Below are 15,677 nucleotides of genomic sequence, written 5' to 3'. Positions count from 1 at the left end.
GTATTTCCCAACAGAGCCACATTTGCGGCTCGTGGACTCCTCGTCTGAACAGGGCTGGCAAGATCAATTGTTCTGGTGCTCTAGAAAGAGCCCCTTGGCTCCCAACATGCACAGGTTTAAGATACATGGCGGTGTCTAATGTGTTTATGGCAGCTGAGGCAAAAAAAGTTATTGAGCTGTGAACTTGCTCTTGTTCCATAAGCTGGCGGCCTGCGGCTGAGGGAGGCCAAGGAACGAGGTCCGTGGCTGAGCAACACGAGGCTCCACAGTGCCCTGGGAGACCCCCGCCCTGGGTGAGGCCTGACCCGTGGTACCTAGAATCCAGAACACACGCAAGAATGCTTTGCGGATTCTGAGACCTTTCATTACTGCGGTGGACCTGAGTGGGGTTGGCACAGCCTCTCTATGGTAGATTATCATCAAGCATCAGCCATTTTCCAGCCTGATGCACAGCACCGGGCTCTGCCTTTCCTCATGACCATGGCTCAGGCACTGTGGAAGAGCCCTCTTTGCTCACCTCAGCCACCTCTCTCCTTGTGATGGGTCCTCCTACTGTCCCACTGGCCGGGGAGTGACCTGAGCCTGATAGGTACAGTGCAGGGCACAGTGGGAGTGGGGTGTGAGCCCATGTCTGTCCTGACCCCAAAGCCTGTATTTCCAACCCTGGGCTCCAGCACTCGCCCCCTCCAGGGGGGCGGGTTCAGGAGTTCAGGCTGCCTAGGCCGCTCCACAGGGACCACTTACCCTTCTCCCCATCCGTGCACCTTTCCAGAAAGTCTATGGTGACCAGGAATGCCACATTCTTTGTCCCAGGCACGGGCGGCCCATGTGTCCTGCAGGGAGACTTGACCCTTGTAGGGCCATTTTCCATGCCAGGTGGAGAGTGTTCTCTAAGCCCTGGCATTAGCGGGAACATTTGACTCTCAAGTGAAGTGACCACTCCACACCCTCAGCTCAACAAAGGCTGGGAGGGTGGAGAGCCTGGTGTGGCACTGCTGGTGCATGGGCAGTTCTTTCTCAGAGCTATGCTGCCACCTCAACCGCCCCCTCCATGGTGACCCCTCTCCCCCTCCCTCCAGATCCTTCCATCTTCTGGTAGGTCTGGAACCTCTCCAAGGAAGCCTTGGAAACACTCGCATGCAGAGAACAGAGAAAGAACCGAGCCCCATCGGTTTGAAATAAAAGAGGGTGAGATGGTCGGAAGACCCAGTCATCCCCTCTAGACAATGGCTGAGGGTGCTTATGGGGTCCAGATCATAACCATGGCCTATGACCATGAACACGTGGCCATTTACCGGAGCCCCCTGCATGCCAGGCATGGTGCCAGGCACTCTGTGTGTACGACAGCATTCCACCCCCCATTCTAGGGAGTGGGTACTCACCTCAGCCCTGATTTACACATAGTGGCTGGGCACAAAGAGACCTAGCAACTTGACCAAGGCCACTCAGCCACAGAGGGCAGGATCAGGTCTTTCTGACTCCACAGGACACACGCTTCACCTATATACAGCTACACACTCACCGAGAGGTTCCTGCCAGCCCAGGTTTACCGCATATCTACATGCAGGAGCCTAAGTTTTGCAACCTGGTGAACTGGGCGTGGGTCCCGGCCCACCACTTTTCCGAGAGACTCTGTGCAAGATACTGGACCCCTTGGTGCTTCGGCTTCCTCCTGTGTGTGTACGTGTGTGTGTGTGTGTGTGTGTGTGTGTGTGTGAGAGAGAGAGAGAGAGATTGAGAATTGGGATCTCACTTTGTCACTTAGGCTGGAGTGCAGTGACACAATCATCGTTCACTGCAGCCTCAACCTCGTGGGCTCAGGTGATCCTTCCACCTCAGCCTCCTGAGTAGCTGGGACTACAGGAGCACACCACCACACCTGGCTAATTTTTTTTATTTTGTAGAGACAACGTCTTGCTATGTTGCCTTGGCTGGTCTCTAACTCCTGTGCTTGAGCAATCCTCCTGCCTTGGCCTCCCAAAGTGCTGGGATTACAGGTGTGAGTCACTGTACCCGGCCTCCTCTGTGCATTTTAATGCTTTCTGTGCAGGGTCCTTGGGAGAAATATGGCAGGTCTAAGGATCTGTCAAAGTGACCACTGTAGAATATGTGCTCAAGAAAACATTAGTGCCACTCGGAGAGGCATTAAGCCTTATGCAGATGGATGCTGGGTCAGGTGCCTGGGCTGGAGTACCTGTCCCTCATCAAATGCCAGCTGTTAGCAATACAATGGGTATCACTGACCCCTTGCCTGACACACAGCAGGTGTAAAGCAAATGGGAACTTTTCCCATTTTCTCTCTTTAAATGTTTTTTTTTTCCTTCTAAACAGGGTCTCACTTTGTGGCCTAGGCTAGAGTGTAGTGGTATAATCATAGCTCACCACAGTTTTGAATTTCTGGGCTCAAGTGGTGCTCCTGCCTCAGCCTCTGGAGTAGGTAGGACCACAAGGTGCCACTGCCACACTCGGCTATTTAAAAAATTTTGTAGAGATGGGGTCTCACCATGTTGTCCGGGCTGATCCTTAAGTGATTCTCCTGCCTTGACCTCCCAAAGTTCTGGGACTACAGGGGTGAGCCACTGCTCCCAGCCTTCTAAAATGTCCTTATCCCTTCATCTTAGTGCTTAGGGGGTCTGCTGACTTTGAGATTCCTTGCTCTAAAGCCTAGGAAGGGATGCAAAGGCCAGCAGGCATGTGGCCCCCTGAAACTTATCTGAGAGGCTGGCAACGGGACACGTCTGCTGCTCCTGGCACCATCCTGATCTAAGGAGGGCATGACGGCAGCGGAGCCCAGTGGGCTACAGGGGTGGGCTGCTCCGTCTGCAAATCAAACAGTTCAGCAGCCCTAAGGCAGAAGGTCCAGCCTCACCACAGACTCGTCATGGGAGTCGGGCAGGTCACTCGGTATCGCAGGGCCTGTTTCCTCGACTGCAAGGTAAAGACAGAAAGGCCCACCTATCAGGAAGGCACATGTGTGGCACCTGGTACCTGCCTGGCTTACTCAGGGAAGCTTTCTTCCCTTCTCCAGGTGTGAGTCCACACGCGAGGTGGGGCCCCTGGCACCTGGCCTTGGAATTCCAGACTTTGACCGTGACTCATCTCTGCGTTTTTACTCTTCTGTGGAGTGATGCTGATCCCCCCAGAGGATACGATCTCTGTCCCTCTGCCTGAGACTGTCACTTTCCACCTCTCGCCTCACCTCCTCCTAGGGCGAGGGACCCTCTCCACACAGCAGACTTGGAGGGCCTGTACCAGGTTCCTGGAACGATGGGCAGCCACCAGCGTGGGCTGCAGCATGAAGGCAGTGCTCCAGGAAGCAGGGTACTCGTGTGGGGACTGGAGTGGCACGACCAGGGTCGAGGGACCACTCTCAGGGGAGGGGACAGAAGCATTACTCTGGGGCCACAGCTAAAATCAGGAATTATCAACTCCAGTGTCCCTGCAGGGCCAGGCGAGCAAATAAACGAGAGAAGTATTATTAATATTTGTAAAGCACCAAGAATCGCACCTGGAACAGAGAAAACAGAGTGTGTTTCCGAAGCTCATCTCACTTGACCGCCACGGGCTGACCCCTGACCAAGTCTCACTGCTCACCCCCGGCGCCCCTCGAGAACACAAGCTCCAGGAGGGCGGGGGCTTGTCTTTGCACCAATGTCCAGAAGAGCCTGGCACATGGCACACACTCAGTGTGCAGAGCCGCCAGCAAAGCAGACGGTGTAGGCCCGGCCAGCGGATAGTACCAGGTAGCGCCATTCTCCAACTGACACTTGATTTTATTTTTACTTTTTAATTGGTTCTCACTCTGTTGCCCAGGTTGGAGTGCAGTGGCAGGATCAGGGCTCACCACAGTCTCAACCTTCTGGGCTCAGGTGATCCTTCCACCTCAGCTTCCCGACTAGCTGGGACGACAGGTATGCACCACGACGCTTGGCAATTAAAAAAAATTTTTTTTGTAGAGACAGGTTCTTGCTATATTGCCCAGGCTGTTCTCAAACTCCTGAGTTCAAACGATCCTCCTGCCTCAGACTCTCAAAATGCTGGGATGACAGATGTGAGCTACCACATGTGGCCTTGATTTTGATTGTTTTTAAAGAGAACCTGGAAATTCCCATTTTGCTGTGAATCTCCTAATTCTTAAAACCATGTGCAAGTTTAAAAAGCATATTAGTGGGCCGTGTGGGGTGACTAGGGCAGGATGCTGTATCACCCAGAACCCACAGCGCTGATGCCAGCCAGTGCCAGGGGAAGACGGAGATGGGGCTGGGATGACCAGCACTGCTCGCCACAGGGGCAGCACCCCCTCCTTGAAGCCTGCGATAATCCCCAGATGGCTCAGCTGGGGCAAGTCTCCCTCTCATAGGCCTCGGCCACGGGGTGGGAAGCTGCTCACCACCTTGAACAACAGAGAGACATCACTAACCCGAATGCAGTTCTGCTCAATGAGGGGTTGGTGCTCAGTGGAAATCAAGGCCAGTGGCTTAAAAGGGAGGAGCTGGATCAAGCTGGGCAAGCATGTTACCTCTGAGAGCAGTTTCGAGACGATTTCCAGTGGGGCCTGGTTGATGGAGTCGTCCTGCAGGGGGGATGTCAGGGCCATGTCCACCAGGGTCCGGATCTCTTTCAAGACAACTTCCCAGCGGCTCGGGTTACTCAGCACTTTCTTGTATTTGTAAATCTTTTTCTGGTTGGGAGAGACCAAGAGATATGAACACGTTACTGACAAAAAGAGGGCGGAAGAGGCGAGATGATCAAAGCACCAGACGTACTGCGGGGAGAAGGCCCTGAGAAACTGTCGATTGGGCCCGCTCCCCCGTCATAAGGAACCGGACATCCAAAGAGAGGAAGAGTCTTGTCCAACACCATGGGGGTATCTGCGAACAGCCAGGCCTCCTGACGCTAGAAGAGTCATTTCCCACAGTTTCTAATGACTCAAGAAGGAGAAATAGAGACTTCTCTTTCAGATCCTGTCTCCTGCCATACTCTGTCCCCAAGTGCTCGAGTGCAGAGGGAGAAATGCTCGTGGCTCAGAGGGGGCTCTGAGCTGAAGGTACCACACTGCTTATGCCAATGCTAAGAGGTCCCTTGGCAAGTGGTGTTCGGCCAGGGAGCGTGACAGACAGGACCAGGGTCGGAAATTCAAATTCAACTCCAGCCCGGTGAGGACTGAGCCCAAAAGGTCCCCAGGAAACCCAGTGTGGCCCGGCAGCCACCTGGCCAGGAAGACAGATGCGTTCTCACCTTTGCTTGGGCGCCGGGTCCGAAGCCAGAGAGGGACTGGGGCAGGGATTGCTGCCTCCCTGGATTTGAGGCAGCATTAGTTCCACCTCTCTGACATCATGGAAACAGAGGCCCGAGGAAGGCAGAGGTCCGGGCCAAACACTCCCTCCCGCCTGCGTCTCCGCAGCTGCCTGCTGCAGCAGGGCTTGCCTGGGAGACTCTCTCTCTAACTGGATGAACTCCTTCGGTAAGTGCTCTCTGCTCCTTGGGGAGAGCCTAATTTTAGTGTCATCACGCCAGCAGCCAGCTGGGGTGACATGTCACAATCTCTGAGTCAAAGTCAAAACGAGGGAAGGAGGGGGAGGAAGGGGAGGAACTCCCACTGACCACCGGGCTCGAATAGGAGCCTGCAGGCTGCCAGGGTCTCCCAGGCCACCTCGTTCCTGAGTTAAGGATTATGAAATGGCCTCTGATCCAGGGCTCTAAAGGACATTCTGGGGGGACACAGTCCCCATCACATTCGGTGGTTAGCCGTGTGAGGGAGGGAGGCAACCGGGGGGGACTGGAGGCAGAATTTGGAGTCAGACGGCCTGGTTCTTCCTATAAAGACTTCGCCTACTGAGCAGCAGGTTCCTTTTCCCAAATCAGGCATGAAAATACCTGCAGCTTTCTTTCAATGTATGACCCTCATCAAATTAGGGACCCACATGGTCCACCCTGCATGGAGCTGCATTCAGAAGCACAATCCAAACAGAACAGCCAATGCTAAGGAAAGGGAGCTCTGACGTTTCATCTCTCTCTTGAAAAACCTAAAGGGATGGGAGGGGTCCCAGCAACACCGGCAGCATCCCTGCTTCCTCCTCTCACACCCCATGCTTTTCTGGCGCCCCCAACTCCCTCATCACCCCGTCCCGCGGGCAGTGGCCCTGTGAACTCACACCAAAGGGCTTCCCTTCCCTCATCACCCGGACCTTTCTCGCAGAATCTCCCCTCTCCTCTCTCCTGCCTTCTTCCTTCTGTTTTTTCATCCCCCTGCCTGCCTCCTGGCTCCCTGGTCTCACTGCTCTTTGCCCATTCGCCCATTTCACACCAAGCATTAGAAAGGGTCTGGCACTTCTTAGAGGGCAGAGGAGGCAAGGGCAGTCCAGCGTGTTTCGGGCAGTGTAGGGAAGCAGCCGGAAGCTCTCACTTTTGCTCATTTCGGATCCTAGGAGGCCTGGAGCGAACGCATGACAAGTTCTGTCAGGGAGATCCTAGGAGGCCTGTTGGGGAGTGTTGGGTGATGGAGTTTGAAGGTGACGATGACTATCTGATGAGCTCCTTTACTCTAACGACAACACGCGCCGGGTCCACCGAGGGTTCTCTGGACTGTAACCAGCCTCCTCCCTAGTTACCATCAGTGGAGGTTACCCTGTCCAACACTGTATGCAGGCGGCACTGCCTGGGCCACACAGCCACTGTGCAAAACACAGTGTGCAGGGCAGGAACCCGTCCATCATATGGGACGGACTCTCCTTTCAGCCCTGGAGTCTGTGGTTGTAGTCTACACCCAGAGAGCTGCTTAATTTTTAAAAGACCATGAAACAATCACCAAAAAAAATCACCATACATTAAGCTCCAAAGAAAACCACAGTGACCCACACCCATGACTTTTCCATGGTCGATTCTAGATGTGATGTGGTCTAAGCCCTGAGAGCACTCGCTTCTGACCAGCTGCAACTTATTTACTTTTGAAAGAATAATGACTTCATTCTTTTGGTAAAGATGAGGCATGCTCATTGTAAAATATTTAAACCATACTGAAAATCACAAAGAGGAAGATAAATTTAAAAAGGCCTCAAAAATCCCACAGCCCAGAAATAGCCACCATTAATATCTGGTGAACATCATTCCAGACAACTCTCATTTTAACTCTGCAAAATGCAACCAGCCCGTGCAGTGGGTGGCCATGAGTACAATCTCCTGTTCTCTACACACACATCACTCAAGATGCAGGGGCGGGGCCCACTGGGCAACACCCACACTGATGTAGCTTCAAGATGAGCCACTGGCACCAGGACACTCAGCCTCAGCACCCACCAACAGTCGCCCTCCTTAGAGCAGAAAGGGCTACAGCTTTTCCATGAGGGTCTGGGTCCTTACTTCAGAGGTGTCCATGGGAGACAGTCCACAGGGCTGCATTCGAAACCAAAAGGTCCAGTGGATGTAACAAGGACTAACATTTAATGAGCACATACTACATGCCAAGGCACTGTGCTGGCTCCTATGAGCTTGATCTCACTCAATCCTCAAATAACCCATGAGCTGGGGCCTTGTCATAGGTTAATCCCCACTGCAGTAGACCTGAGTGCAAATGGTTTACTGTTCTAAGATGGGATTAAGGGAACACCAGTGGGAAAGTGAGATGGGGAAGAGAAGACAGGAAATGGGGCATCGTTCAGCACTATAATGTGGGCAGCAGGTGCTCAATCAGGCCAGGCACCCTAGGAGACAGTGCAGGTCACGCCTCAGAATTGACCCACCTAGCAGCAGGAAGTCAGGCATTTGTCCACCAACTTCCCCAACTCTCCAGCACTTCTGACCACTCTATGCCCAGGCCAAAGAGCTCTCAGAGCCAGAAGAAACCACGTGGCCAGGCAGGACCATGGGTGTTCACGGTGAGCACCTAGGGCTACTGACCAGTGCCAAGAGAACAGGTGAGCAGGCGCACTTTTGCTACAGGCATGTCAGCATCCTCTGGTCACACGTGAGCCTGTCATGGCCGAGAGGTGGAACGACTTGCCTAGAATCCAACAGCTAGAGAGGAACATTTCAGGAGTCAGAACTGGCTCCGATCAAGTCCAAAGCTCTTTCTATCACATGGGCGAGAGTCACACAGTTGGGAGGAGCAAAAAACCAGCTTTGCCAAGAGATGCTGAAGAAGGTGTCCAGCACGCTTTGGGGCCTAGGATGAGAGCAGCAACTAGCCACAAGGCTGTGAGAATGGAGGCCAGGTGGGGAAGCCATGGGAGGGGCTGGTGGAAGCAGTGGGGAGGTGGGGCTGTGGTGTCACAGGTATGGGGTGCAGGTCAGCCCCTGTTCCCAAAAGAGGCAGCCACAGCGAGGGAGAGGCCTGCCTAGGGTCAAGAGGGCCCAGTTCCACCTCAGGTGACACATTAGCATGTTTTGTCCCAGGAACTCTGACAAGCTCATCGGGCGATGAATCATGGTGGGGCTGGGACAAGAATGCCTCTGGAACCCTGAATCCAGGCTCCCTGGAGACCCGCCCTCAGCTTTGGAACATGGTCCTCCATCTAAGCCCACTTTGCCATGTGGGGTGGGTGGCCTGGTGGTTTGTCTAGTGTGGACCCCATGAGCTTTAAGGCAGGGGGTAGACAGGGCCTGGGAACCATCTCATGGCAGGGCACAAGGCCTAGTGTCACATAGAAAGCCACTGCCTTGAAGCATGGTTGGCAAATGACAGCACATGGGGCAAACCCAGTCCCCTGCCTAAACTTATGTGATGAAATCAAGAATGGTCTCATGGGTTTTAAGAGTTGAGAAGGAAGATAAACACAGAATGTGTGACAGAAGTTGAATGTGGTCCACACAATCCCAAATACCTACTGTCTGGCCCTTGGTAGGAAAAAGTTTCCCAAGCCCTGGCTTTAAAATCCAAACCCCAGTTGAGGAGTAAGCACGCAAGGCACTCAACATTATTTACCACCAGGGAAATGCAAGTTAAAACCATAGATAGCCACCCCTTCCTGTCCACTAGGATGGCTGCAATAGAAAAGACCAACAACGCCAAGTGTCGACAAAGACGCGGAGCAACCGGGACCCTTGTGCAGCAATGGTGGGAAGCTAAGCTGGTACAGCCACACTGGAAGGCAGTCTTGAAGTTTCTTAAAATGTTAAACATAAATCTATCATATGACCCAACAATTCTGTTCCTAGGAGTCTACCCAAGAGAAAGGAAAACATACTCCCACAAAGACACGCACATGAGTGTCCATAGCAGCATTATTCATAAAAGCCCCACACTGGAAGCAACTCAAACTCATCAACTGATGAGCAGACAAAGGGGACATGGCAGAGCCAAAGAGCAGAATGCTATTCGGCAACCAACGGGATTGAACTATTTTTGCAGGCTACCATATGGATGAACCACATAACCATCATGTTAAGTGAAAGAAGCCAGACACAGAAGACATACTGTATGAGTCCTCTCACATGAAATGTCCAGAAAAAGCAAATGTATAGAGACAGAAAGTGGAATGGTCACTGCTTGGGGCCGGGGTGTGGCAACAGGGATTAGACCATAAACACACACACAGGCAGCTTTTGGGATGATGGGAATGTTCTGTAACTGGATTGTGGTGATGGCTGTATAACTCTATATACTTACTAAAGTCACTGAATCGTACACGCAAAACGGGTGAATTTCATAGTATGTAAATTATATCTCAATTAAGCTGTTTTTTCAAAATGCCATCCTAGGGAGGGAGAGGCAGTACAGTTCAGTGGTGAAGGGTAAAGGCCTTGCAAGCAGACTTCAGCTCAGATCTAAGCTCTCCTTCATCCATCATCCACCCCTCTATCCATCCATGCACTTAACCATCATCCACCCAGTCCACTCATCCACCCACCCTCCCATCTGCTCACCCATCCACCCACCCACCCATCCATCCATTTATCCACCCACCCATCTATCTATCCACTTATCCATCATCTACCCACGCACCCACCTATCCAACCATCCACTTTATCCATCCATCCACTCACCCATCCACTCACCCATCCATCCACTCTTCCATCCACCTACCCATCCATCCACCCACTCACCCATCCATCCATTCATTTGCCCGTCTACCATCCACCCATCCATGCATCCATCCACCTACCTACCACCACCTACCATCCATGCATCTACCACCCACTCAAACGTCTATCCATCCTTCCATCCAGTCATCAAAGATTACTGAGAACCATTTATTATGATGTGCCAAAACACTAAGTACTAAGGATACCCATGGTGAGTAAAGCAGACAGGCCCAGGTGCTCACAAACTTACAGTCTATTACTTGCACCTTAGTTTCCTCATCTGCAAAGCAGGATTAAGAATAACTACTGCCAAATGCTTGCTAGGACGATTCCATGAAATAAAATATACGGAACACTGGCACAGTTCCCGGCTGAATAGCAACTCCGATTTCCATCACCTACCGAGTCCTGCAAGTGCGTGGTCCAGAGAGGCAGGACTCAGGAGGGCTCACTCGTCTGTACCTGAGCCCCTCCAGCTATCAGCAAGCAGAGCTGGCAGGCAGAGCCTCCCGATTCCCGTCTGGCAGAGCCAGCCACTCCATCGTGTCACCCTCTCTGCTTGTCAGGGAGGGGACGTTACCTGGGCAACACCCGCCATCTCTCTGGTAACTGCTACCGTGGCAAAGGCAAGCACAGACGCCGCTGGGCTTTCAGGCCTGGGAGCATGGAGCCTATGGCTCCTCCACAACGAGCTGTCAGCAGGGATGCACCCCTTGCTGGGAGAGGCGTGACTCAGAAGGTACTGGAAGCACGCCACGCCTGGATGGGGCTGTTCCTCTGCTGTTTGCTGCAGCCTCTCCCACCTGTCATGCAGGGAGGGTGCCGGCGCCGTGGAGCCGCAGGGGGAGGAGGACTCACGAGAAACATGAGCCAGGGAGGAGCTGATCGGCTCTGTAACTTCTTTCCAGTGCAGGTCCTGGAGAGCTGGTCTAAATGCTACGAGCCTGGGGTGCCGCTGATGCTGAGCTTAATCAGAATGAAATACAATGGAAAAGCCAGCATTTCGGCTGCACCGGTGATGCTGCAGTTACTCAGTAGCCACACATGGACACCACAGAAGGCGCAGATAGAGAACACTCTTAGGCGCTGCAGTCCTAAAGTCCTGGTGTTGCTGTCACCATGCCCCCACAGCCCAGCAGCAAGCTCACTTGCTCTCCCATCACTGCCGAGGGTCTGCATGTGTGTAGACTCTGTGCTCAGCACAAGGGAGACAGGCCCCGCCTACCTCCTCCCACGGGGGTCCGGTGCCAAGCCTCCTTCTCACTGGGCCCCACCTTGAATGTTTTGTCCAAGATCTACCAAGGAGCTCCCTACCCAGGGAGCATCTTGTTGGTTATCTTCTGGCTTCCCTGGTCCAAGGCTTGCCATGGCTGCGGATGCTGAAGTATGCAGGGGATAATTCACCATCTCAGCTTCGGGGAGCCCTGGACACTTGGGGGGCACTTTTGACCTCTTTAGTCCTCCATGATAGCTTCCTTTCAATCCTCTGAGCATCTAAGACCGCCATTTTGCCTTCAGATATAGTGTAGGCCTCATGACTGTCTCACGTATCACCCCAAACTGTCCTTTCGGCCCCTGAGTCTTTACTATCAACCTAAGAACAGTTCATAAGCTCTCAGTTCCCCTCAGGGTCTCTCCACAGAGACCCCCAGACCTTAGTCCTGCTATCTGCTAGCCCACACAATCCAAGCCACAAAATCAAGCTCAGGGCTTTGGCCAGTTTCCCAGGGAAAGGGATAGCACTGCCCCAGTGACCTGTGCACCAGTAAAACACATGTGAACCAGCACCCAGGATGACTGGACAGTGTCATGAATCTAATTGGGGGTATAAAATAACTAGAGGATATATAACTTAACTTGAAAAGGATACCCTGAGATTTCATTTCTAGAGAAACATTGTAAATGTATGTTTGCTTTTGTTATAGGTCAGGAGTTTGGGGCCAATGGTCTTCTGGGATTAGATTGAATATGTTTTTTTCCCTCCAACTGGGATTCTTCCCTTGCCCCAGGTTTGGTGGGGAAGGTATATCTCCCTGGTCTGAGAACCAAGCCCTGCAAATGACCAGGCGGCTGTCATTGCTATATATGAGGAGGACCCCAAAAAACCCCAAATCATCTCTTGGAAGGCGGGTCCCCTGCTAAGAAACTATTCTAGGAGCCACCAGCATCAGTGTACCTAGCATTGTTGTGAAGCTGTGTTCTGCTTTAGTGAATTTTTTTTTTTGAGATTCTTTCAAAGCACTTGCACATTTCATCATGGGTGATTTCTAAGTGCCCCTGCCCACACCACGCTGAGTGTTCAGCAATTTTTGGCCAAAACCAGCATGACCCCCGTGCCCCACCCTCCCTAATCACAAGATCTCACCCCAAGTGACATTTTTTGTTTCCCTGATGAAAAAAGTTCTCAAAGGGAAACATTTTGCTGATGTGGAAGAGGTGAAACAAAAAATAGCAAAAGCACTAAAAGGCATCAAAATGGACAAGTTAAAAAATTTTGAGCATGGGAAAAAGCATCTCGATAAGTGTCTTGCATCAAATGAAGCGTACTGTGAAGGTGATGGAAGTTTAAACATAAGAATACACAATTTTGTATAAATAAATTCTGGTTATTGGGGGTGTCCTCCCATATACATACATACATAGTTCTTTTACTGAGGTAAAATTCACATACTAGAAGATTAATCATTAACCATTTTAAAGTGAACAATTCAGAGATATCCAGGACATTCACGATGCCATGCAACCATCACCTCTACCCGGTTCCAAAACCTTACATCACTTAAAGGAAAGCCTGAACCCATTAACAATCACTCCCCATGTCTCCTGCCCGGCCCCTGGCAGCCACCAGTCTGCTTTGTGCCTCCATGGATTTACCTATTATGAACATTTCATATAAATGGAATCATATGGTACGTGGCCTTTTGTAACAAGCTCTCAAGACTCATCCGTGGTGTGCTGTGTGTCCATACTTAATTCTTTTTCACAACTAATATTCCATTGTATAGATATGCTGCAATTTACTCATCTGTCAATCTGCTGATGGACATTCAGGTGGCTTCCACCTTTGGCTATTGTGAAGAGTGCCGCTATGCACATACAACACTGCGTTTTTGCCTGTCTGTCTGTTCTGTCCCGGTGCCTCAACTGCACTGAATCAGTTTAAGTTCTGCCACAGGGTTTAATGGGTCTTTATGGGACCCCAATGTACCCAGACAATTACTGAACTTTGTTACCTGCTGGTCTAACTAATTGACAGATGAATTAACCAATGATTATCCTTCAGGGACTCGTGGTTTTGTTTTTTTTTTGAGTTGGAGTCTCAGTCTGTCGCCCAGGCTGGAGTGCAGTGGCATGCCCACAGCCAGTCCAGCATTGACCTGTTGGGCTCAGGCGATCCTTTTGCCTCAACCTTCCAAGTAGCCAGAACTACAGGTACGTGCTACCATGCCGGGTTAATTTTTTGATTTATCGTAGAGATGAGGTTTCACCAAGTTGCCCAGGCTATTCTTGAACTCCTGGGCTCAGGCAATCCTCTTACCTCAGCCTCCCAAAGTGCTGGGATTACTGGTTTAAGCCACCACACTTGGCCAGGACTCATGTTTTTTAGAATGGGTGTCAGGGCACCTACTCTGAGTGGGGTGTTGGCTCTAGGGAGGGGCAGAAGGTGGAGGAAGCCATACAAAAATGAGACGGGCTTAGTCCTTGCCCACTCCCCAGCCTAGCTGGAAGGCAACACATGGCACAATCCACTCTAACAAAGCTACTAATTACAGCAATAATGGCCACCACATATCAAGGGCTGACATGTTCCAGAACAACCACTGTGCATACTGGGTTGTGGCAAGTGACAGATGAGCATAATTGTCATCACTTTTGGAAGGCTGTCCACAGGCCAGGCTTTTAATAAGTGCTAATAAGTGCTTAGTATAAAATAACATTTTAAATCCTTCCAACTACTCAGTGAAGTGAGAAGTATAAGTAGCTCCATTTTACAGATGAGAAAATGGAGGCTAAGAAGGGTTAAGTCACACAGCTGGTAAGAGCCAGGCAGAACCAGGACCCTGGCCTGGCTCTGGACCCCGAGCGCCTGACCATCAAGCCACTGTGAGAGGTAGTCCTGAGTGCTTTCTGGGTCTTGATCGATGCTGCTGTTGCCTTTAAGCTGGCCTCCTTGGCTGCCCAGTGGTAGCTACAGGCGGGCTACAGCTGGGCGCCTGTGGGCAGTTGCCTGCAACGCCGGCTCCTGGGGAGATGGACAATTTTTTTGCAAGAGGGGAGACAGCCAGGGCACGCAGCCCCGAGTGCCCACCAGCATGGCCTCCCGCGGTCATTACTGCTCCCAAGGAAACAGCAGGAGCTTGGGCAGGTGTCCTGATCCACCTTCTCTGCGGCACGGCTGGTTGCTCGGGTAACCACGCGTCTGGCTGGCGAGGAGCTGAGCTGGCCTGTATCAGGCTCCCAGTGGGGGACCACATCCAACCTGGCGTTCAGGCCGGTGTGGATGCCGGTCAAGGCATCTAAAATGTTCCATATGGCCATTTTCCTCCCTGAGCTACGAGCTCTTTAGGGGCAGGGATTGCACCTCACTTGTTCCTTCAACGTCCCACACGATGACTTGGAGCCATTCAGGGTGTGGAGAAGGTGCTTTTGGTATTTGTAAAAGGCGGAGCAGGCAGGGAACAGAAAGGATGTGTGTGATGCTGGTGTGTGTGAAGTTCTACGCTGCAGCAGGCCCTGCACCAACCCTCCTTCCCACCTGTTCTTCTCAAGCACAAATGTGCATAGGAGTTACCTGGGGGGCCGGCCTCAATGCAGACTCCAGTTCTGTAGAGCTGGGGGGTGGGGGAGGGTCGCTGAGAGTCTGCATTAAGCAGCTTCCGGGTAAGACAGCGGTTCCTGAACCCTTTAGGTGGCAATGTCCTCACCCGCAAGCCTCATCCCCCTTCCCCATGAGGTGGACACCTTATGGAGGTGGCTGTGGGGGGATTACTACCTTGCACAGGTCACACAGCTGGTGTTGTGAGCTCAGCTGTGTCTTCCCAAAAGATATGACCGAGTCCTAACCCCTGGGACTGCAGGTGTGACCTTTGGAAATGGTGTCTTTGCAGATATCATTGAATTAAGATGAGGTTATACTGGATTAGGGTGGGCCCTAAGATCAATGACTAATGTCCTTATAAAAAGGTCACCTGGACACAGACACATACATGCATAGGAGGGAGTGCTGCATTTGGAGGCAGAGACTGGAGTGAGGTGTCTCCAAGCCATGCAGCATTGAGGATTGTCGGAAGCCTCCAGAGGCTGAACAGAGCAAGGAAAAGAACCTTTCCGAGTCTCAGAAGAAGCATGGTCCTGCTGACACCTTGATTTTGGACTTCTGGGCCAGAACTGTGTGAGAACAAACCTCTGCTGTTTTAAGCCACCCAGTCCATAGCGATTTGTCCCAGCAGCTGTGGGAAACTCCCACAGCTGGTAAGTGGCATGGGCGTTGACCCTGGGAAGGCTGCTCCCTGTCGCTTGGCTGTCCTGCTCTAGAGGGTCCAGTTGACCCTTCTAGCCCTCTCATTTCATGAGTGGGCAGAGGGGACTGTGGGTCAGGAAGGTAACAGCTGGGCTTGGAATCTGTTGGGGTTTCTCTCTCAGGGGCAACCCAATAT

At 52.0% G+C, this 15,677-nt stretch overlaps 1 protein-coding gene across 1 annotated transcript in view; it reads right to left on the bottom strand.

The window, feature by feature from the left end:
* Positions 1–15,677, bottom strand: part of CMIP (c-Maf inducing protein) — a 245,072-nt gene that overhangs the window by 51,358 nt on the left and 178,037 nt on the right. Inside the window, exon 5 of the mRNA XM_021716030.1 lies at positions 4,520–4,681. Coding sequence (XP_021571705.1) covers positions 4,520–4,681 — 162 coding nt within the window. The remainder of the gene's footprint in view (positions 1–4,519; positions 4,682–15,677) is intronic.

Source organism: Carlito syrichta, unplaced genomic scaffold (assembly GCF_000164805.1).
Source record: "Carlito syrichta isolate Samal-C Ts95f unplaced genomic scaffold, Tarsius_syrichta-2.0.1 Scaffold308119, whole genome shotgun sequence".
Lineage (NCBI taxonomy): Eukaryota > Metazoa > Chordata > Mammalia > Primates > Tarsiidae > Carlito > Carlito syrichta.
Note: the sequence above shows the minus strand (reverse complement) of the source record. Positions and strands in the feature narration are given on the sequence as shown.